The sequence below is a fragment of the Zootoca vivipara genome, chromosome 8 (genome assembly GCF_963506605.1).
Source record: "Zootoca vivipara chromosome 8, rZooViv1.1, whole genome shotgun sequence".
In the NCBI taxonomy this organism is placed as follows: Eukaryota; Metazoa; Chordata; class Lepidosauria; order Squamata; family Lacertidae; genus Zootoca; species Zootoca vivipara.
The window spans coordinates 79,372,096-79,393,355 of record NC_083283.1 but is presented as its reverse complement, the minus strand read 5'-3'; the positions used below and the strand labels follow the sequence as shown (position 1 = coordinate 79,393,355).

The following is a 21,260-nucleotide window of genomic DNA, read 5'->3' as shown; positions in this document are numbered from 1 at the left end:
ATTTTAAATAAACTCGAATAAATGCTATGAACATATACTTGATCCTTTTGTGCTCTTCAATCTTGAATACCTCCAAGATCAGGCCTTTAAACCTTTACCCGAATCAATCTTGCCCTCTATCCCGACTGACACCTCTTTTCACTCAGTCGCTACACCGATTATATTATAGGCCAAACCTAAATCTTTTGTAAGTGCAATTGCCATTCAGAGAAAAGCCTTCCAGGTAAGTTTGCTATGCAGCGCATCTCTGACCATCGTTTGTAAAGTCAGGTCCTCTCATTCCGATGGGGCTTTACCTGCGCATAAATGCGGATTCCGTGCGTGCAGACTGACCTCTTCCCGTGCTTTCCCGGAGTTAATCTGCACTGTGCTCAGTGAACTTTACTCACAGGCAAGTGTGCCTATGATTACGTTTGCTCAAAAGTAACATTCGCTTTTCGTCAATAAATGCGTTTACGGCAGGACTGCACGATGAAGACGCTTGGAAATGTAGTTTGTTGCTGGGGCAGCTAACGCGGTGCAGTCCAGATGCTGATTCACTCTCATTAATTCTCGTTAACTCTCATCCTGCCTGATCATTGGGATGGCTGGGAGTTAGAATCCAATAGCAACTGAAGGGCGCCACGTTGGCAACCGCTGCCCTGATACCAGCGCACTCTGGTGCCAGGGAGCCCTCTTATACTTCGCACAAACTGGATTGAGGATCGGATGTGACAGAGGGCTCCTTGGTTGGGTGGAACCACCAGTTCAAAGAGCAAGCAGACCGATCCCCCAACCGCAAGTACTTTCGGAGTCTGAACTCTTAAGCCACAGTCGCTCAGAAGCAAGTCGCATCGATTTCCCTGAGACTGTCTTCCCGTTAAGCACGTCTGAGCTTGCATCGTTAAATCCCATTGATCCCAGTGGCAGATAGTTTAAATAAGCCCCCTTCCCGAAATCAAGAGGATTTGAAAAGCCCTTATCCTGGGCAGGATCCTGTCCATGCACCTTCTGTGGCAATAAAGTTTCAGTCACATGGAATGGGCTGGGGGGGGGGGAGAGCCGAAAATGACACCCCTTCACACACACACAAACTTCCACTCCAGACCTCTATCGAGAAATAATGGATTGCTCTTTCTTCGCCGATAGTTAACCGCACCTTGAGAGAAAAGTTGTTATTCAGCTAAATCAGATGCGATTTACACTTAGGGCCAAGGAGGCTCCGTTAATAAATAAGCATTCAAATAACAAGAAGAATCCGCCTAGAAACGGCGAAGCGTCGACGCAGGCGTTTTCATATTGCTCATTTATTATCAGTAATAAGCGCGCGTAAGACAGCCCTGCTGCGTAACAATGCGGGGTGCGCGATTTTGAAAAGAAATGAGAAAAGGCGCGCGGGGGGGTAGTACCGGTAGTTGGGCAGTGGGAAATGGAAACCTCGGAGAGTCCAGAGGAGGGGGGAGTCAGCCATTCAGGAGCAAGCGATCCCCCCAAAGCGTCGAGAGCTGGAGAGAGGGATCCAGGAGTTCTCATTTCATGGCATACTCCAGCAGAAAAGCCGAGCGAGCCTTCAGAAACCTACAAAACGTCCCATTTCTAGCTAAACGCTCCGGATAGTTCCTTGGCGGTGTCAAATTAGGAGGGATCTCTTTGTCACACAGACTGTATTATGTTTCGCTCTTGGAAATGCATGACTGCAATGTGGTGTTGCTTTTTTTGAAGCCATACAAAAATTATGCAAATCGACCCAAAAGCAAGGGCTCCCCTTTTGAAATGGTAATGCGCTATTCATTAATCACTTATTGGAAAACGAGCCGCTTTTCCCCCCGCCCTTCAGCCGTCCCTCTTTTTATTATTGTTTTGTATGAAAAGCAACATTGTATATTCGGAGGAAAAGCAAAAGGTGGAAAGACTATATTTAAAAATTAGATAATAGATATAATATTTTGCGCTTCGTCTTTTTTCTCGCAGTTGTAATTTTATTTTATTTATTAACACAGCCACTCTGGAGGAAATCCTGCACATGCCGAGGATTTGCGTTCCCGGATCCTGAACTGCGTGCGCAAGACTCTTATCGCAAGCGCATTATCTGAAAGTAAATCCCACCGATATCAATGGGGCTTAATTCTAAGTAATGGACTCTATGGGTCAGGGTGAGACCGAGCCCCGGCCCGAGAGAGCACACTGCCTCCTTGGCACTTACATGCAAGAGGGGGAAACAGACGTTTTGGAGCCCACGCAATAAGAATGAATGCGAGAAGTCTCAACTTTGACTAGCGCGTACCCGCAATTCCCCCCCCCCCCCCGCTTGTTTCTAATTGTAACATCCAGCAGTTTAACGCACAAGCACCCCAGCAAACAAGCAACAATAACGGGGGTGGAGATATCTCCTCCATAGCCTCTTTCCAACTAGAAGCGTGTCCCTGGTTAGAGCGAGAAATCCGTGCGCGCCTTCCAACGCGCCTTTCCTCGGGTCTCCAGCGCCGCAAAAGGAAGCGGCTCTTCTAACATTTCAAGGGGGGGGGGGGTTCGAGGGAAGCCACGTTTCGTCGCTTCTCCGAATTTGACGGGGAGGAAAGTCATCTCGGGGGGCTTGCTTGCTGACGTTCTAATTAATTTCGCCTTCCCAAATTGCCAGCTGCTTCGAGAGAAAGAAGGATGGGGGGGGGGGAGAGAGGCGTGTGTTAGGCTACAGTCCGTACCAAACACAGGAGGCAGTTGGCGCCTCTGCTCCAAACCCCTTTCCCTGCAGGTAAGTCCCCAACTGGATTTCGAAGTGATTTCAAATCACTTGCCAGTTAGAGGAGGAAATAGCCAATCGTGGGCCATCGCATTGGCATTTCTAGAATTACCCGCTACTGGTTATTTGCAATTCTACTCTAAAGATACAGTACCCGCATCTTGTGGCGGACTTTTCAGCCACTCGGGGCTGCTTGAAGAAAGTGGTAACTGAGATCAGGATTTCCATCCACCGGCCCAAATATATGAATGAACAGAAAGGGGTCCGCAAGGCACATTTCCCTCTTTTGCGCATAAGGGCTAAGCGCACGTTGGCACAGGGCTGACTGGCGGGAACTGCGATGGGTATGGGTGGTGGTGCGGAAAAGACCTGCTTGCTGAAGCCACCTATTCGTGCGGCTGTCTCTAGCACCCTCAGTTGGGCTCTTGGCCCACAGAGCGCAGTCGTCACTCTCTACACTTCCAAAGAGCATAGATTCAGTTCCCACCAAGCTATAGTGTCCGCGATCACTTCTAATTCCACGTGTCCTTCTGCTGAATTTGAACCCCACCCCCACCCCACCCCCACACACCTTGACCCCACCCCCACCCGCCTGCTGACAGCAAGTTGTTGCTTCGAAACAGATTCCACCTCCGAATCAGACCGCCATCTGGGAAACTGGGCAGAAGCGCGTCAACGCGGTTTATACGCTCAGACACATTTCAGATGTTTCTGTTTTGCCTACCCGGAATCATTTATGGATCCGATTAGCATTCTTGCTTTACATACCATGGCTCTAATGTTAATGCCTCGAGAGCATGTCCCCTAAATCTTAATTGTTTGGGTAGAGGAGGCAGGGTTGCAGTAAGAAAATGGATATATAGCAAGGCCTTTCGACGGGCGCTCCAGGCGCAGTGTGGATTATAGCACTTTCAGATGGACTTTGGACCATGCAGAAAGGAGGGCAAGTAAAGAAGGATCCCTCCCCCAGTGGATCTGAAGCAAGCTCTTCATCCACAGGATATTAACCAAGGCCTGAATGTATTCAAGAAATTAACTGGGCGGCGGGGGGCGGCGGTTTCAACAATGCTTCCTACTGAGAAAAAGGACCTTGGTGCGTTTGACCCTCTACCCAGAAGTGCGGAGGTCTTAAGAGCTGGGGAAAATACACTGGGGAGAGTGTTTTAAGCAAGTGGTTTATATATTAAATGTCACTTTAATGGTGAGTGGTAGAGAGAATAATGGCACAATCCTTGTTTTTATTTTCCACTGGGGTGGCGGGGATGCTGCTACCTGCAAATGGGCCTGCTCCAATTTGTCCTCTCCCACCCCACTCAGCGAAAACGAACCAGCACACCGGAGTCAGCTTTCTCGTGCCAAGCGGGGCTTCTGCTGGTCTGCGGGATCCCTCTCCGCTCGATCCTAAACGCGTCTCCTTACATTCCACACAGCCGGCCCTTTTCTGCGCGTTTACTTGGCACTCGGTCCCAGTTCAGGCCGCGATCCTGCCAACGCGGCAGACCGCGTCCGCACGGAGCCATTCGGGGTTTCCTTCCGACTCCAGGCTGCCCAGATTTTAAGATCGCGGCTTGCGAAGCGCTTCCCGAGCGCCTCAACCGCCCTCCCCTGGGCGCGTTTCTTCGGAATCCCCGCGGAACCCATCGGGCATAGGATCGCAACTCTCTTCCTTGACGCACGGAGAGGCATGATCCGTCCGAGGCTGCGCTAGTGTGAAACAGGAAGGCGCGCATGCCCGTTGGCGAGGCCCGGGCCTCGTGCCTGCAAGGAATACCTCGGAGCCCTCCCGGCCTCCCTCCCTCTGCGCAATTCTGCGACCACGTGACGCTATATAACCTCCAGGCCCGGCGGACGGGAGGAGGTGGGGAGCACGAGACAAGGACGCCTTTGGCCGCTCGGCGGCCGGCCAGCTTCTTCAGCCGCAGCGACAACGCACCATCCTCGGGCCCCGCGCGCTCTCTCCCCTCGTCCCTTCAGGCGCAGAGCGCGAGGGGCGGGGCTTCATTCCATGTTCTCTTGCTCGTCGGGAGTCCCGCCCAAGTTCTTCCTTCCTTCGGCTCCGTTTGCGGTGGGGGGGGGGGGGTAAGAAGCCGGGCGAGGGGCGTGTCCTCCTCCGTATGCAGATGAGCAGCCGTGACGGACAGCTCGCCTTGCCAATGCCCCGGCGAAACTCCTTTCCTCACAAAACTCCTCGCCTCACAGATTCCCTTATGCCCGCGCCAAAAGCTAGTCGCGCCGGGCGCCGGGGGGAAAGCTCGCCTCACAGGGGGCGGCTCGCGAGCGCGCCGACGAGACGAGCCGCCGGGGCCGGCGGTCGCGGCCGCTGCTTGCCTGGAGGAGCCCGGTCGAGGCTGCTTTTCTCGGCCGCCCCTTCCCCGCCCGGGCTGGGGAAGACGCCTCCTCCCGCTCCTCCGCCTCCATTTTCCCGCGCGCTCCTTTTGCCCAGATGCCCGCCGCCTCCTCCTCCTGCAGCAGCCGCGGGTGACTTCTGCGTGGGAAAGCAGGAGCGCGGGCGGGCACGCGAGGCGGCGAGCACGCGCGCGCTCCCCGGACCTGCGAGAGGCTTTCCCTCAGCCTCGCGCTGAGCTCTCCTTTTGGCTCGCGCTCCTCCCGCCTATGGAGGGGACGCTGTGAGCTCCTCAGCGGCTGCAGCGAGCGAGCGGCGGCGGCGCCAGTAGCTGAAGCGCCCGCAGTCGTCCTCCGCTCGCCTCAGCCCAGGCCCCTTCCTCGCGCTCGCCCGCTGCCCGTGGGCCAGCCATGTCCTACCCTCAGGGCTACCTCTACCAGCCCCCGGGCTCGCTGGCGCTCTACTCGTGCCCGGCTTACGGGGCGTCGGCGCTGGCGGCGCCCCGGAGCGAAGAGCTGGCCAGGTCGTCTTCGGGCTCGGCGTTCAGCCCTTACCCCGGATCCGCCGCCTTCACCGCCCAAGCGGCAGCCACCGGCTTCAGCAGCCCGCTCCAGTACTCCACAGACCCGGCCACGGGATTCCCCTCCTACATGGTGGGTAACGGACCGGACAGCCCACCGCCGGCGCCAGCGGCTGCCGCCGCCTCCTCCTCCTCCTCCATCTTCATCCTCCTCCATCGCTTCCCCCGTTCGCAGCGCCGGGGCTGCCCGGGCTAGGTTGGGGGGGTCGTGGGGATGCAGCATGCCCGACACGCCGGGCAACCCGCGTTAGACACACACACGGAAGCGCTCCTCCTCCGAGGCAGCCTCTCTCCGGTTCTCTCGACTTTCCTCCTTCGCTTTTCCCTCTTTCGTTGCTTCGCTTCTTTATCCATCTTCTCATTCCTCCCTCCCTCCCCCTTTCCTTTTCTTCTATCCATCTCCCTCACTTATTTCCCTTGTCAATTTATTTCCTTTATTCTTTTCACCTCACTCACTTTCATTTTCTGACATTCGTATCCTCCCCCACTTTTTCCTTCTATCTCTTTAGCGCTTTTCTCCCTGTTTATATGATTTACCGGGGCGGGGGAGGCTTTCTACCGATGGAAAGGAGTCCAAGCTGAAACTCAATTAAAGGTGTTGTTTATTTTTATTTTTATTTTATTTACTTATTGTTGGGGGGGAGAGAAGAGAGAGGGCTCCTCTTCGGACGGATTTCCACTTCCTCCTCGCGCTTGCTTCCAAGCACATTTGTGCTGGCGATCGCGCGTGTTTTTGCAGCTATTGCAAACCGACGAAGGATTAAAGCTAGCGGAGCCAATTGGTCCTGGGAAAGTGGGGCAAAGGGTTCGTTTTGTTTCACTACACAAGAGATATCAGATCGAGCGCCTTTGGCTGGAGTCGTCTCTCCCTCCCCCCCCCTTTTCTCCCAGCCTGGCGATCTTTATTTAGGATAATGGGAGCCGATCTCAAACGCTCCTCTGTTTGACTTTCTCGTGGCAGAAGAAAAGCAGTCGCAAGTTGCCAAGCCTTATTGTTCCCGGGCTATTTAGGAACATTAGGTACATTTGGAGCGCTGTGTTTAGCTTGGTTTCCTGGACCGACTCCGAAAGTTATCAAGTTGGCTCAACTAATTCCTCCCCCCCACCCTTCTCTCTCCTCACCCTCGTATTATGCAGACTTTAAATCAGCGCAATTTAAACGTTTAAAGGGCGAATTAAAATGCTAATTATATCGCATTTGACCAATTCGAAACGGTGCATATCTTCTGGTTTGCAAATTGGATTTGCAATGCATTAGCGAAGTGAATTGCTAAGCGGGGGGCTTTGTTGTCTCTCTCTCTCTCTCTTTCTCCCCTCTCTCTTTCTCTCTCTATCCTGTATGGCAACAGAGGAAATATCGTTGCAACCATGTGTGGAGGCGTAGGAGGAGGAGGAGAGGGGAGAGGAAAAGTAGAAAGCTATCATTTTAAGAAACTACCTGTAGGGCCTTTGGAGGGAGAAAATAAAAATGTCTGCGTTGAATTGCAATAAACTGCAACGAAGACGAAGACATCAGCAGTTTTCAGAGAGAAGAAGGGATTCTAATGCCCTCTGGATACTTTATTTTTTCCTTAAGTAATAATAATGCAGGAGTACTCGGCACTACAATTAAGAAATAATAATAACATTGTTCACTAGAGTGATTGCATTACATTAGTGTAAAATGTAACAGGCGCTCCCGTGGCGTTGCCTGCTAGTTAGGGGCTGCCAGCTCTTCCGAAATGCCTTAACGCCCTTGCTTTTGTGCTTGGCAGGGCTCCCCTTACGATGCCCACGCGACGGGCATGAGCGGGGCCATCAGCTACCACCCTTACGGTAGCCCAGCCTACCCCTACCAGCTGAACGACCCCGCTTACCGAAAGAACGCCACGCGGGATGCCACGGCCACGCTGAAGGCCTGGCTGCAGGAACACCGCAAGAACCCCTACCCGACCAAGGGCGAGAAGATCATGCTGGCCATCATCACCAAGATGACCCTCACGCAGGTCTCCACCTGGTTCGCCAACGCCAGGAGGAGGCTCAAGAAGGAGAACAAGATGACCTGGGCGCCGCGCAACAAGAGCGAGGACGAGGACGAGGACCTCGACGCCGGCGGCGGGATCCGCAGCAAGGAAGAGGCGCCGTCGGACAAAGGCCGCGACAGCAACGAGACGTCGGCCGAGGATGAAGGTGAGGGAGGAACAGGCTGGTTTCGTGGGGCAGGGAGGCAGATCATGGGCCTGCATGGAGCCCTGCAGCCCGACCCTGTGCAGGTCTACCTCGGAGTTCAGTGGGGCTTACTCGGAGGTAAGTGTATGTGTGTGCGCGCGGGATTATTCCAGGCTGAAGGGGCAGCTTCCCCGCATTGCATTGCAGACGCTTCCACATTCATCCCCAGGGATTCCGCTGCAGCCGCTGCACTTTCTCTTTAAAGACAGGGGGAACGCCATTCCTTGCGAAGTAAGCGCCACGGAACGGAGTGGTGCTTGCTTCCGTGTAGGGGCTTCCCCCGGGAAAGGCCGTGTAAACCGCGGTAGTTATCCCGCTTCCGAGTAAACGGGCTTGAAGGATCATAACGCATCTCAAGCCTTCAAAGCGCTTTTGGGACATTGTCTAGGGCAGTTCTTGCAGCGGCTTTGGAAAGGAGATGAGGAGGAGGATTATTTGTAGTAGGAGCACAGGACGCGGGAGCAGAGGAGGCTGAAGGCCTGCTTCTCAATAAAATGTGGGTTTTGGGGGGGCAAGTAAGCCCTGCCCCACATAACCGATCACAAGTAGCGTGGCACGTACACCATTTGAATGGCAATGCCCATCATTTTTGGGCGGGCCAAGCCTACTCAAATATTTTAATTGGGGTTCGAAAGGACCTTGGCCCCTAGGAGTTGGCTCCTATGCTCAAGCTTGTGCCTTATGCCGGCACCTGAACCCACGGCCTGCCCGTCCATCCACCTGTCGTGGAAGAGGCCTATGGATCCGAGGGGAGTTCGCAGGTCCCTCGGGGAGACCATCTCTGGGGAAGGGGGTGGGGAGCAGGGGGTGCTCCGATTGTTTGCCACCTGTTTTGGGGGTGGCGGGGAGCGGGAGGTTTAGGAGACGGGGTGCTGCGCTCTCCTCCTCCCGCTGCTGCCCCCGCCGTTGGTGCCCCCGCCGGGTTTCCTTGACGGTTCCCCTGGTTCTCTGCCGCAGGGATCAGCTTGCAGGTGGACTCGCTCACCGACCACTCCTGCTCGGCCGAATCGGACGGCGAGAAGGCCCCTTGCGGCGCCGGGGACCCGCTCTGCGAGTCCGGCTCGGAGTGCAAGGACAAGTACGAGGAGATCGACGAGGACGAGGACGACGTTGAGGAGGAGGAGGACGACGAGGAGGAGGACGACGACGAGGAGGAGGCGGCGGACAGGGGTCTTCCCGCCAAGCCCGTCACCTCCTCCCCTCTCACCGGGGTCGAAGCCCCTCTGCTGGGTCACCCGCATGCCGAGGACTCCGCGCGCAACGCCAACAAAGCCGCTTTGGACGCCCGTATGGCCCCGACAGCTGCTTCGCAAACCACGCTGGCGAGCAAGCCCAAGCTGTGGTCGCTGGCGGAAATCGCCACCTCGGACCTTAAGCACCCTCAGCACCCTCAGCACCACCACCACCACCCTCACCACCCGCACAACCTGGGCCAGAGCTGCCAGCCGTCGGTGCCGCCGTCTTCCACCCCGCACAACGCTGCCTACTCGCCCTCCTCTCTCCTGGGGAGGCATATTTATTACACGTCGCCTTTTTATAGCAACTACACAAACTATGGGAACTTCAACGCCCTCCAGGGTCAGGGCATCCTGAGGTACAACTCGGCGGCAGTGGCCTCCAGCGAGGGGCTAAGTCAGACGGTCTTAAGCAGCGGCGGTGGAGGCGGCAGCTCCGCGCACAAGCAGGGCTCGGAGAACTCTTTGAAAACCATCGCGAGCCACCTAGAACAACATTACAAGCCTTCCAATCCAGACTCCAAAAAAGGTAGGTGTTTCCTGGCTAGGTTTTCTTTTCTACTAAGGGATAATGTGGGGCGTAAATTTACCCCCCCCCCTTTTAAAAAACAAATCACAATAAGGTGGGTGCGACAAGCAAGAAGGCAATGGTGGAGTCTGACAGTCCAGGTACAAAACTCTTTTTCGAAACTGCAATCCAGGTCACAGATCTTCTGCTTGGAATTCCATAGATTTTAATGTTGTTGTTGTTGTTGTTGTTGTTGTTGTTGTTGTTGTTGTTGTTGTTGTTGTTGTCGTTGTCGTCGTCGTCAAAGCAGCCCTTTTGTGTGGGATTGCAGCCGGAAGCTGTGGTCAGGCCTCTGAAGAAGAGGATCTAACAGAAAACGCTGAGATTTGCCTTCCAATTATGACTGTGATTAGGAACATAATGTATATAAATTGCTCCGTGTAATTCAAAAGCCTCTAAAAATCACTAAAAAGTCTTAACTCCTTGAATTGTATATAATCTGAAAATATTTGCAGAAAGTTTATTCGTTGTTTTTGTTGCTAAGGGGGGAGAAATAATAGCAAGGGAGAATATTGTTTTGGCAGTATTCCCAAGCAAAAAAAAAAAAGAGAGAACATTTTCAGGCTTTGGAGAGAGAGGAAAAACGGTACCGTGTGTAGCAGAGAGAAGTCTGATAGCTTGTGCCTAACCATATTTACTCAGAAGTAACCCCCCCCCTTACTGAGTAGAATGGGACCGAATCTAAAGGCAATGCTTTTTAGGATTGCAGCTTCCATTGTCTGTCTCCTTCAAAGTTCCATTATCGGTCTGAGACATTACTACAAGTTATGCTAAATTTAAAACAAGTAATTAAGAATTCTGGCCTTCGAACGAGTTAACTCCCAGATCCTCTGAGAAATGCCAGCTCAAGGAAAGGCCTTCCAAGGGCTGTGCTGGGGTTTTGTGCAAGAGGGAGCTAGGCCATGCCCAGAGTGTATAATCTAGTTAGCCAGCTGTGTCCTGTGACTAACTGACGCTTCTATTTTGACAGACCCCACTGAAGTGTGCACAGTAGGAATACAACCATACCTATAGAAGTGCAATCACACAGCAGCCAGGCAAGTAAGTGAGACCAGTTCCTTTTCTCCTTCTTTCTCCTTCTATTCTGTTACACCGCTTAGGAGGATCATTTGGCATCAACTCCAGAAACATATTGCTCAGCCTGCAAATTTGCTTAATGTTAATTTCTTGCTCCATTACCAAAAGAGCATTATTACAAAGAAAAGCCTATTGCATTTTCACCCTTCCTTTTTGTTGTTGTTGGAGAAATCAGTTCAATTGTTTCACACATGCCTCCCACTTTTTTTAAAAAAATGAAAGTTGTGTATTTTCAATAAATATTTAAATCGCAGTATTTTTTAAAAAATTTTCCCAAATTATTATTGGCAAATTGAAGCTGCAATAGACTGGGAATTCCTCCTACACAAGGCCCTGTCAAAATATATGGGCGGATAGTTGTGTGTTCCCCTTGGAAGCCAGCCAGAATTCATCTCATTGTCCCTCTGTACTATTTGAAATGTATATCAGCACGCCAAATAAAAGATCATGATTGCACTGATTCAGTGCTTTGGGTGCTATACAGAAGATTTCCCTGCTCACATGCACCTTAAGGCATCTTTATAAACATGCAATTCTAATAGTTGTGAATCAAAATAAAGAGTGGTTTTATTTAGCATGCTTATATACATTTCAAACAGCAAAGAAGGAAAATGAGATGAGTCCTGGCTGGCTTCCAAGAAGAACATAGTGTCTGCATGAATTGCCTCTGTTTCCCCATTTATTTCCAAATCGCTGCTACAGTTAGGATTAAAGAATATCTTGTGGCCAACCATTTCCCACCCCTACAGGAAAAAAAAAGCAGAACAGAACCCAAGCCTTAATCCTCCTATGCTGAAAAGAAAAGAAAAAGCGTTTTAGTTTTCCTTCCATTTTTAACACTCTGCGTGTAACTGAAAGATTGTGGATGATCTGGTGTTTTCCTTGGTCCACAGGTAGGTGTCACAATTGCTTTGAGAAAAGTCAACAAGCCATCATCTCTCCCCAAGCTAATCTATCTCTATCTCTAACAAAATTCTAAATCCGGATCACATCTTGTGCCACTGTATAAAAGAAGACCACAGAGCACTATTAAATCTACAGACTCTCTCTAATTGTTAAACCAGAATTTTACTGGACATTATGTGAGTTTACTGGTATAGTCTAGTTCTCCCCAATGTATATGTGACTTAAAAGGAAAGAATGAATGAAAGAAAGAAGCAAATCTGTTTTTTCTCAGGATATCTCGAATTGATCAGCTTATTGCCACGGTATATATATATATATCTATATATATCTATATTCTGTAGGTGTGATAGGATTTATTGTACAAACACTTTGTAAAAGATACATACAGTAGCAATTAATTAAAGAAACCATGACTGAAGAACTTGAGTACTTACAAAGTGGAAACAAATTTGATATTTATTTTTGTAATGATATAAGAGCTTCTAGTAATTTATGCAAGTTGTATTGCAACGGAATCCCAACTCTTTTGTAAATAAATTATGCCTGGTTTTTATTTGAGACATTGATGGTTATACAATCTCTCGTTGTTTAACGAGAATTCTTTACTAATTTATATCTTTAATTGTAAATAAAAACAGATTAGTCTACAATAAGGTGGTGGCCTTTTTTTGTTCATTTTTAGTATTTATCTTTTTTGTAATTCATGATAATTTATAAAATATCACTGTTACAGTTGCCTAAGGTAACTTCTTAAATATTTAAAATATATTTAGCAATGTGGCTAATTAAACCTGTTGAACATATATATTGCAGGACAATAAAAACCTTCAGTGTGAATCTGTTGCACTGGACTATATACAATTTACATTTTTAAAAAAGATTACTATTGTACATCCTGTTGTATTTAGTGATAGCATTCTTAATTCAAAATGCCATATTTACTTGCACCATAAGTGAAGATTTGTGTTTCATTTTTATCAAGAGATACAAAGCACTTGAAAGTAAAAAAAAAATAGAAAACTATCCCACCCCCTATAAAAATATATAACAATAATGTGGTAATCACTTATGAGATTCACCATTAGGTTTAAAAAATAGCTAAACCATCACTTCAATCCCCCCCCAAACAAATAATGAGAATTCCCTTATAATATAATTTCAATAAGGAGACAAACAACCATTTATTTTCTCCCTCAAAGATAAATTGAGTGAATATAACTTACGGTTATAAAACAAGAATAATAGCTTCTTAGATTGCCCTTTAATCAATCATACACTTATTTTTCAAGAGGCTCATCTATTTTATTCCATGATTAATAATGTTCCAGCGTGAGAGCATTATTAGATCCCAGCAGGGGAGATCCTGGGTGCTTTTAGCTGCTTTGGAACGGTCAGTTGGGGTTCATTACGGGCTGATATTGAACAATTTATAAAATCTTGTCTAAACATCTGCCAGCTCAGATAGGCCGATGTGTCTGAAGATGGGAAATTGCTCGACCAGTTGATATTGACAAACGGGGCTCTCTCCAGTGGCTTTTTGTTCGCTGAAAATTAGTGGCCTCCTGCTCAGGGGCTTGTTAGAAAGGGCATTTGAAAGTGATCTTAGATACTTCAGGGTTCGGCCTGGGGAATGTTAACTGGATAAAGAGTGGAATCTGTGTGCATGTCTGTGGTGTAATTACAGACGGTTACCTACAGCTTATGTTGTTACCGGAATGTATTTGGTTATCATCATCATCAACAACAACAACATCGTCATCATCACCTTCCCCCTAAGTACACAAAGTAGCCTAACCAACAGACAGCTCTCTTGGGCCGGTGGCTGCCTTGTCTGTCTGTCTGTGTCTGTCTGTGTCTCTCTCTCTCTCTCTGTGTGTGTAGAAAGCAACATTTAATAATAATAATAATTTTAAAATATTCATTCACTACATTGCAACCCTAAAATCACCCGTTGAAGTTTTCACTGATGTCACCAGAACTGAGTTCAAAGTAAATATTTTGGGATAATAATTTAGCACAGTTTTGGATGTTGCTCCAGCAATCATGGGGTCTATTTATCTGAGTGATTCAGGCCTCCCCCTCTCCCACCCCCAGAGCTATTCCCAAGTCGGTGTAGACTTCCAACCCATTCCTAAGGTGTTTCTTCTTTGCAGCAAAACTGACATAAACCAAATCTGTTTGCCTGCCTCATTTATCTAAAAAAAAAAATCTTCCCATCTATACTTTTGATTTCTTTAGTTATGATTATGAGATACTTTATATGTGGCATTTCAAATTTCTCAGTGCAGAATGTTAAGAGGATCAGTCGAGGGCAGGGGGCAGTTCTCCTGTGCAAGCCTCACTTGAAACGAACCACGCTTTTCCTTTAGGTTTCCCCGCGAGTACTCTTGCCCACGCCCCGTTCATTTCGATGGGGCGTGCGCAGGAGAACTTCCCTGGCGAATGGTGCTCTCAGCAACTGGCTGATATTTCTATCCCTGGCCGCAGCAGGCTTCAAATGAAGCTGTGGAATTTGTTGTGTTTTGGCTTTATAACGGTAACTTGTGGGTTTAATACAATTTTGTATTTAAATACTACTCCGCGTAATTTTTATATGTGATATATATTTTTGCAGGCTAAAGCTCTTTGAGGGAATATAGTGCCTTCGGGCAGATGGGCGATATAGATGCCAACATTTCCATCGTATCTGTCAGATTATTATTCTAAAGGAGAAAAGTGTAAAATTATCCCGCGCTCCCTTTCACTGCGACCTTTGAATGGGAGGTTCCTCCTCCCATAGCGTGCATATTCTCTCTCTCTCTCTCTCTCTCTCTCTCTCTCTCTCTCTCTCTCTCTCTCTCTCTCTCTCTCTCTCTCTCTCTCTCTCTCTCTCTCTCTCTCTCTCCTCCCTCCCTTCTTCGCCTTATTATACACCAGGTTCTCTGTTGGATAACATGTACATTTCAGTTGGTTCTATATTTTATTTTATTTTGAAAATCCATTCTGTGGCAGAGATTAGGAAAGCTAACGACTCTCCTTTGATGTTTATACGCCCGAAGAATTATCTAAGATTTCCATAATTTACTCACCCCTTGCTAGAATTTAGACCTGGGATTTCTTTTCTGGAAGGAAAAGTCGAAAGACTTTGGGCAGCTGGCTTTGAAACATTTCCCTCTTTGCCTGTCACATCCAACGGTTTTGGTATAATCTACTTCACACACACACACACACACACACACACACACACAGAGAGAGAGAGAGAGAGAGAGAGAGAGAGAGAGAGAGAGAGAGAGATGTGAATTACTATCTCTTTGCAATGGATTCAGTCCCCACCACCTCGCCCAAATCAAACCGATTTATTAAATAGCAATTAAGGTGCATCCATCGGGAAGTTCTCCTGCGCAAGCTGTGATGAGCTGAAACGCTATCGCGTTAGATATTAAAAGGTATAAATGAACGGGAAGCCCTCATTGGCTGAACGCGAATAAAATCTTGCGCATGCCCCCTTCATTTAAGAGGAAGTTTGGCGCCACTTAAAGCTCCTCTGCAAGGTCTTGCTCGAACATTACGAAATTGAAGCTTGTGCAGGAGAGCTTCCAGCTGAATTCTACGCAAAAAAACAAAACAAAACACGAAACGAGAGGCTAAACTGCCATACCTACTGAAGAGTAAACAACAGAAACAGAGTAATGTAAACCCAAAAGGTAATCGAGCAAATACCGGCTTGCTGTTCTTGGTGGTGCACAAGCTATTGAAAACCCATTGAGTCCCCTTCCTTGGAATATTATTATTATTATTATTATTATTATTATTATTATTATTATTATTATTATTACTACTACTACTACTACTATCAGCAACAGATTCAAAACCCAAACAAACATTTCCCCTCCTGTTTCTCTCTCTGCGACCCTGCCCAACTTTTCCAACTCGACCAGTTTTCAGTTTGCGCTTCCTACTTGCGCGCAAGCATTGGCCTGATCCAACCCGGCTCCTCTTAATGTGCTTGCATGAAACTGTAGCAGTCGAGGTAGCCTTTGCTTCGCGAAATGCGACCTTGCCTGGCAGGAAAGGTCCACACACACACACGCCTTACATCATCAGGACTCGGAGAAAGGGTCAGACTGGGCTAGCTGCGGTCCAGTAAGGGGGAGATATGATATAACACACACCCCTCGCCCCATCCCTGTACTGCTCCTTCCTTTTCTGCCGTCAAATGTCAGCAGTTGCTGGCAAGAAGGGAGATCTTGTTTGCCTGCAGTGAGGCGGGCGGGGGCAAGAACTGGCGAGGGGCAGGACGCGTCTTCCTCTGCTCGCCTTTCACTTCCTTGGTCAGACGTTGTTTGCTTGTTTGTTTGCTTTGTGTTGACTTGCTTGTTTATTTCAAAGGAGACCGAGAGGGATTTGCTCCCGCGGGCAAGCTCACGATTGCAGGGGCAAAGCTAAATTCAACGTCTGTACCCAGGGCTGCGTACACGCCGTGCATTCAAAGCGCATGCCCCCTCCCCAAGAATTCTGTGAACTGTAGTCTATTCAGGGTGCTGGGCTTTTTTGCGAAGGGCAAACTACAGCTCCCTGGGTTCTTGGGGCGCGTGTGCTTTAAATGCGCTGTAAATGTCTGGTGTACAGGCAGCCGCGCGCACCAGCAAGAGGTTTGTAGCCATGAAACCCCTGGCACGCGAGGGAGCCTTTGCCGTATCTGGGGCTTCTCGCACGTAAACCTGTCCGCTCGTTTACTGGAGGATAGACTGCCATTCAGTTCAATGGGACTCGCAGACACTTGACCTTGCGCGCGTTTACGCAAACGCGAAGTCCAATGGGGTTGTTTCTAGTGAATGTGCAAACCGATAAGTTTGCAAACGCCAATGATATCAGCTTTGAAAGCTGGTGGATCGCACCGCTGGGGATTTTCAGAGATGCAATTGTTAGCAGCATGCAAGGCCAGCCGTCGCAGGAGGTTAAATCGGTGTCGCCTCTTCATTTCCCAGCCATGCCTCAACCTCGCAGAGAGAGGGGGGGGGGAGGGAGAGAGAGACTGCAGGCTACCAGGGCTTTTCGCCTCTGGGGGTGGGGAGGGATCCCTAAACTGGAGTGGGGGCGTTCCTCTTCGGCTGCGCTGAGCCAAGCACAAAGCGGAACACAAGTCCTTAACAAATACATGAGAAACGTCACAGCTAATAGCCGGGCGTCAGAAAAGTGAAGCCGAAATCCAATTAACAGCTCAAGGCTTTGCTGCTTATTAACAATAAGGATTAAGGCTGCAATCTTATGTACACTTACCCGGGAGTAAGTCCCGCTGCACCAAGTGGGACTTATTTCCGAGTAAACATGCAAAGGAAGGGGCTACCTATCTGCCCACACTTTCGCCATCCTATCGAAGGATGCTCGCTGAATGAACACGTAATTTATTTTGGGCGGGTGGGGAGTATTGAATGCACGCTTCCGCCGTCCCCACGAGGAGCTGGCGGCGGGGAGAAGGAAGCGAGGAACTGGAGCGAAACAGGAGAAGAATCAGAATCAGATTCTGAAATAGGAAACAGGAAAGCGAGGCAAGAATTAGGAAACACCTTTAGAGCTACTCATCTGACGGAACTCCTCTGACGGAACAAAATGCGCACATAACGTCAAGACGCGCCCGCACAACCCCGCGGTTAAAAATAATAAAATAAATCAAAGCAATGGCATTCTCGAAGCTTGGAAGCTTTTCTCTGTTTTGAAGCCTCGCCATGCGCGCTCTTCATTATTTTGCATCGTCTCCCCCCTTAAGGCTAAAGCAGATGTGCCAGGAGTGGGGGGTGGGGGTGGCTACGTGCCCGACAGAAAGCAAAACCGCCCCCCCCCCTCGGATCGTTGCTCTCCAACGGTATGCACTTCTCAGTGACGCAACTGCACCCTAACCGCCATTCAAATCTATGGGAACTTTGCCCTTGAGACGAAGGTGAAGAGAACCATCCCACGAGGATTTGAGCGGTGTTGGGTGCTATATAGGAGATATTTTATTATATATATTGTGCGCCGTGAGCTACCTGCTTCATCTAACAGGCCCAAATTCTGCCCACCCCCTCACCAACCCTTCATTTGCAGGCAGCTGCTGGGGGTGGGGGTGGGGGCAGCTGAACCAGCGCGCCCCAGTCTCCCTGTAAGGCCTCCAATCGGGGGAAGGCTTGTATATTAAACAGAAACCGAACAAATGACAGGAACTCTCCTGATTTAAAGAAACAGTTTCCTAAGAGACGTGGCAGTACAGCTCTCTCCCTTTTTAAAGGCGTCTGTGTGTATTTGTGCACGAGCGAAGGTTACCGAATTATCTCTCCAGGGCTAAAGGCGAGCCTTGCGTCTTAACTTCCCGTTAAATAAGGCGCTAAATCTAATAACAAAAGTCAGAATACCTGCCCGGCCCGGTGGCTAAAGTGTGACCCTCCAGCTGTCCTTGGCTCCAGCTCCCATCAGTCTGAGCCAGCATCACCAATGGTCAGAGGCGATGGGAGCTGCAATCCAGCCCCGTCTGGATGGCCACGGGCCTAGGGGGGCACCCAGCTTTTCAGTTCCCCAGAGCGAGAGAGACCCTCACCTGAAACCAAGTTCCATATGCCAAGGAAAATGTTTGTGATCCTATTGACAGGGAATCCTCCCACCCACCCACCTCCGCTTCGTTTCCTTAAAAGAAATAGCCATATAGCCAAGGAGAATAAACTGACATTTCATTGTGTAGTACATCCGATCAATTATTAATCGTTAGCGTCAACAATGGGGTTATAATTACTTTCGGTTACTTAAAGGCATATTTATTTATTTTTCCTCTCCGTCTCTCTGATCTGGTAATTAGCTAATCCTCTCGTGTAATGGATTCCGAGCTGATTTCATTAGGATGTCATCGCGGCCCTCCGTCCCCTCCCTCCTCCGGGCAGGTCCTTCTGGTTGCTCGGCGTGGATGAAGGCGGCGCCCCCGCCAAAGACAGTCTTCTTCATCGGGTCATTTTCTTTCTCCCTTCCTAGAGAGCGAGTTAGGCCTGGGAAAAGAGAAACGGCTTCAAAGCGGATCACGGCCGGAGCGGAGAGAACTCCCCCGAAGGAGCTGAGGAGAGCGCCTCCCGTCTTCTTCCTTTTCCTTCTCCCAAGGGAGAAGAAGATTCCTTAAAAATTATTATCCTTATTGTTATTTAAAGTTCTCAACTTCCGAAGCTGGATTCTGAAACTGGACGCGAAGCAACTTGGCCGTGGAGACCTACCGGTACTTGTTTGGAGCTACAAGCCAGAGGGTATCGAGGGGCGCGCGCTTTGTATAAGATGCGCAGATCGATCCTGTGCTTATTTACTCGGAAGCCAACCCCTTCAGAGCATAGCTGCCAAGTTATCCCTTTTTTCCCAGGGATTTTCCCTTATGCTGAATAGGCTTCCTCGCGAGAAAAGGGAAAACTTGGCAGCTATGCTTCAGAGCTCAGTGGATTCAACAACGTTTGCTCTCGAGTAAGCTGTGCAGGACATGCCTTCCGGCAGGAGTGACTTGAACGGCAGAATGTAAAATTAAAGAACATTATTTGAAACTGAAGAGATAAACGGTTCTGCTTTCAGGCTTGACTCCCATCCTCCAAAAAATTGGTGAGAGGTGTTAAAAGGAAACGCCCCAGGTCTGAGCATCCCCTGGTCGAGATTTTTGGCGTTATTTTTTAAAGTGCTTGTGTTGAACGTTGCTTTGAAAATAATCCAGCCATTCATTGTTCAAAACAAGGACTCGCCCTTCTTGATTTTTTTTTAAAAGATAAAACCATTAAAGAGCCATTCCTCACTTTTCGAGGACTTTTGACGATCTGATGACTTTTTTTTTCCAGATCTCACTATGAGAGTTTCACTACGCGGGGCGTCGAGGTGGGAAAATCTCTTCTGGGAACAAACACACCTTTTGTAAACGGAGCTTTTTCAGTCCAGATCTCAATTCACCACTTTTAATACCCCCATTTAAACAGCGTGAGTCCTGGACAGGTCACTACTCTCTCTTAGCACATTACAAAGCGAATATGTCTGTGCCACGTTCACACTTGACATCTTTGGGGGGCGTACGCCTCCAGCTCACTTCAGGAGCGAAAAGGCATTCGCCTTTCGCCCTTGAGTAACGCACAAGATCGCGAGGAGAAATGACAGAAAAGACGCAGTGCCTTTATATATGGAAAAGCACGGGTCAATAAATAAAGAGATGATGCAGATTGCACAGATCTAAATATAAACTGCGTCTAAGGCTACCTCGCGACGGGATTAAAAGAGAGAACAGAAATCGACTGTGGCTGAGGGACTCTTCCCGCCCCCTTCCAAAAAACGCAATAGCAGCAAAATCGCAAAGGGGAAAAAAAAATGCAGCCCCCCCATTAATTCAGCCTGACAGCTCTGTCGCCCCCCGCCTCTCCCTGCCTCTTCCTCCACCAATGAAAGCCTCTTTTCAGAAGGGTATGTTTTAATTTGTCACATCAAGGCAATAAAAGGCAGCAATATATACTTAACCAGTTAACATCGTAATAACAGGTTTAAAAGGAGCAATTAAATGGTCGTGAGTCGTGCGTCTGCTTCCTCCACCCCACTTTCCCTAAGCATTATTATTGCCACATCAACCAACTTCGCCCCATTGTCTCACTTCGCTCAGCTCCCTCCGGCCCTGCGAGTTTTATGGCGAAGTCTTTGAGTAATCGACGTCTTTTACGCAAGCAGAGAAGGAGGTCTGCGCTTAAGCCAAAAGGGCCCCAGTAGATCGCCGCAGAGTTTCTCCCCGCCCGCCTCCCAGGACAAAATAGCTTATTTTAAAAGCTGTCTTTGGACTTGCTTACACAGGTAAGCGGTGTATTAGGATCACAGTCTAAATAATAAACGAAGCGCAACTGAACTCACTTCTGAGGCTGGATTGAACTGGGGCTGGATTGAACTGCCCTTCAGTTCTTTGCACCGCCTTGGGCCGCGATCAAGGCGGCCTATAGAAGAACAATGGAGCCAAACAAATCCATTACGTCCAACGACCCGTATCTCAAAAATACGGACCCATATACAAATACCAGCAACCTGAAAATAAAAATGCAACAAAATACACTCCAACAGCTCCCCTGAAAGAAAGAAAAAAGAGAGAGAGGTGTGCCTCGCACCTCCTCCTCCCTTTCTCTAGATATGTAGTGATATCCATGTTAATCGTAATTAACCTAATTGACTTAGTTCCAAAATCTGGGTAGCGGCAAAGAGCAGGTTGGTAGACAAAGAAGCGCTTATTCCTGGGCCTTTCCCGAGAAACAGGACCCGTCTTCTTTAGGGTTAACGTCAGGCACCAGGCCTTCCTTCGTGGAGGGTTTGGGGGTTTTGCGCTGTTCGCTGGCCAGTGAAGGCTCTTCTTTTCCCCTCCTCGCGCTGCCAGCTTCAAACGGCAAAATAACAAGGCCCAGGGCGCAGGCAGGCGGGTTTCTTGGGCGAGTAACTCCTATTGGAATGAATGGGGAGGCGGAGAGGGCACCGTTTTTTTAGCATTTCATTTGCAAGAACAAGGCCAGGTCCAGCTAATGCCGAGCACTTCTAAATCCAACTGAGAGAGACACATACCGGTAGGGCAGTCCTATCGCGCCTTGTCGAAAGCAAGGCGCACGAACTTCCAACCTCAGATAATATAGACTTCAGCC

The 21,260-nt window shown here is 49.0% G+C and overlaps 1 protein-coding gene across 3 annotated transcripts; it reads left to right on the top strand.

Moving 5' to 3' along the window:
* The first annotated feature begins 5,090 nt into the window (after positions 1-5,090).
* On the top strand, positions 5,091-20,647 carry IRX2 (iroquois homeobox 2). 3 transcript variants are annotated; one of them, XM_035126063.2, is made up of 5 exons: positions 5,091-5,716; positions 7,398-7,929; positions 8,809-9,615; positions 10,625-10,695; positions 18,613-20,647. In XM_035126063.2, exons 1-4 carry the CDS (start codon positions 5,474-5,476, stop codon positions 10,666-10,668), a joined length of 1,626 nt encoding a protein of 541 aa, XP_034981954.2. In that variant the 5' UTR covers positions 5,091-5,473; the 3' UTR covers positions 10,669-10,695; positions 18,613-20,647. The 3 variants fall into 3 exon arrangements, with proteins under 3 accessions (XP_034981954.2, XP_034981955.2, XP_034981953.2); XM_035126064.2 differs by lacking the exon at positions 18,613-20,647 and adding an exon at positions 11,625-14,079 and having other exon boundaries at positions 7,398-7,812; XM_035126062.2 differs by lacking the exon at positions 18,613-20,647 and adding an exon at positions 11,625-14,079.
* Positions 20,648-21,260: the final 613 nt, after the last annotated feature.

Bases quoted from the DNA above. Each gene is read 5' to 3' on its own strand.
- IRX2 (XM_035126063.2), top strand. From the start codon at position 5,474: ATGTCCTACCCTCAGGGCTACCTCTACCAGCCCCCGGGCTCGCTGGCG. The intron at 5,717-7,397 runs GTGGGTAACGGA...TGTGCTTGGCAG, and splicing joins CGGGATTCCCCTCCTACATG to GGCTCCCCTTACGATGCCCA. The intron at 9,616-10,624 runs GTAGGTGTTTCC...CTATTTTGACAG, and splicing joins CAATCCAGACTCCAAAAAAG to ACCCCACTGAAGTGTGCACA.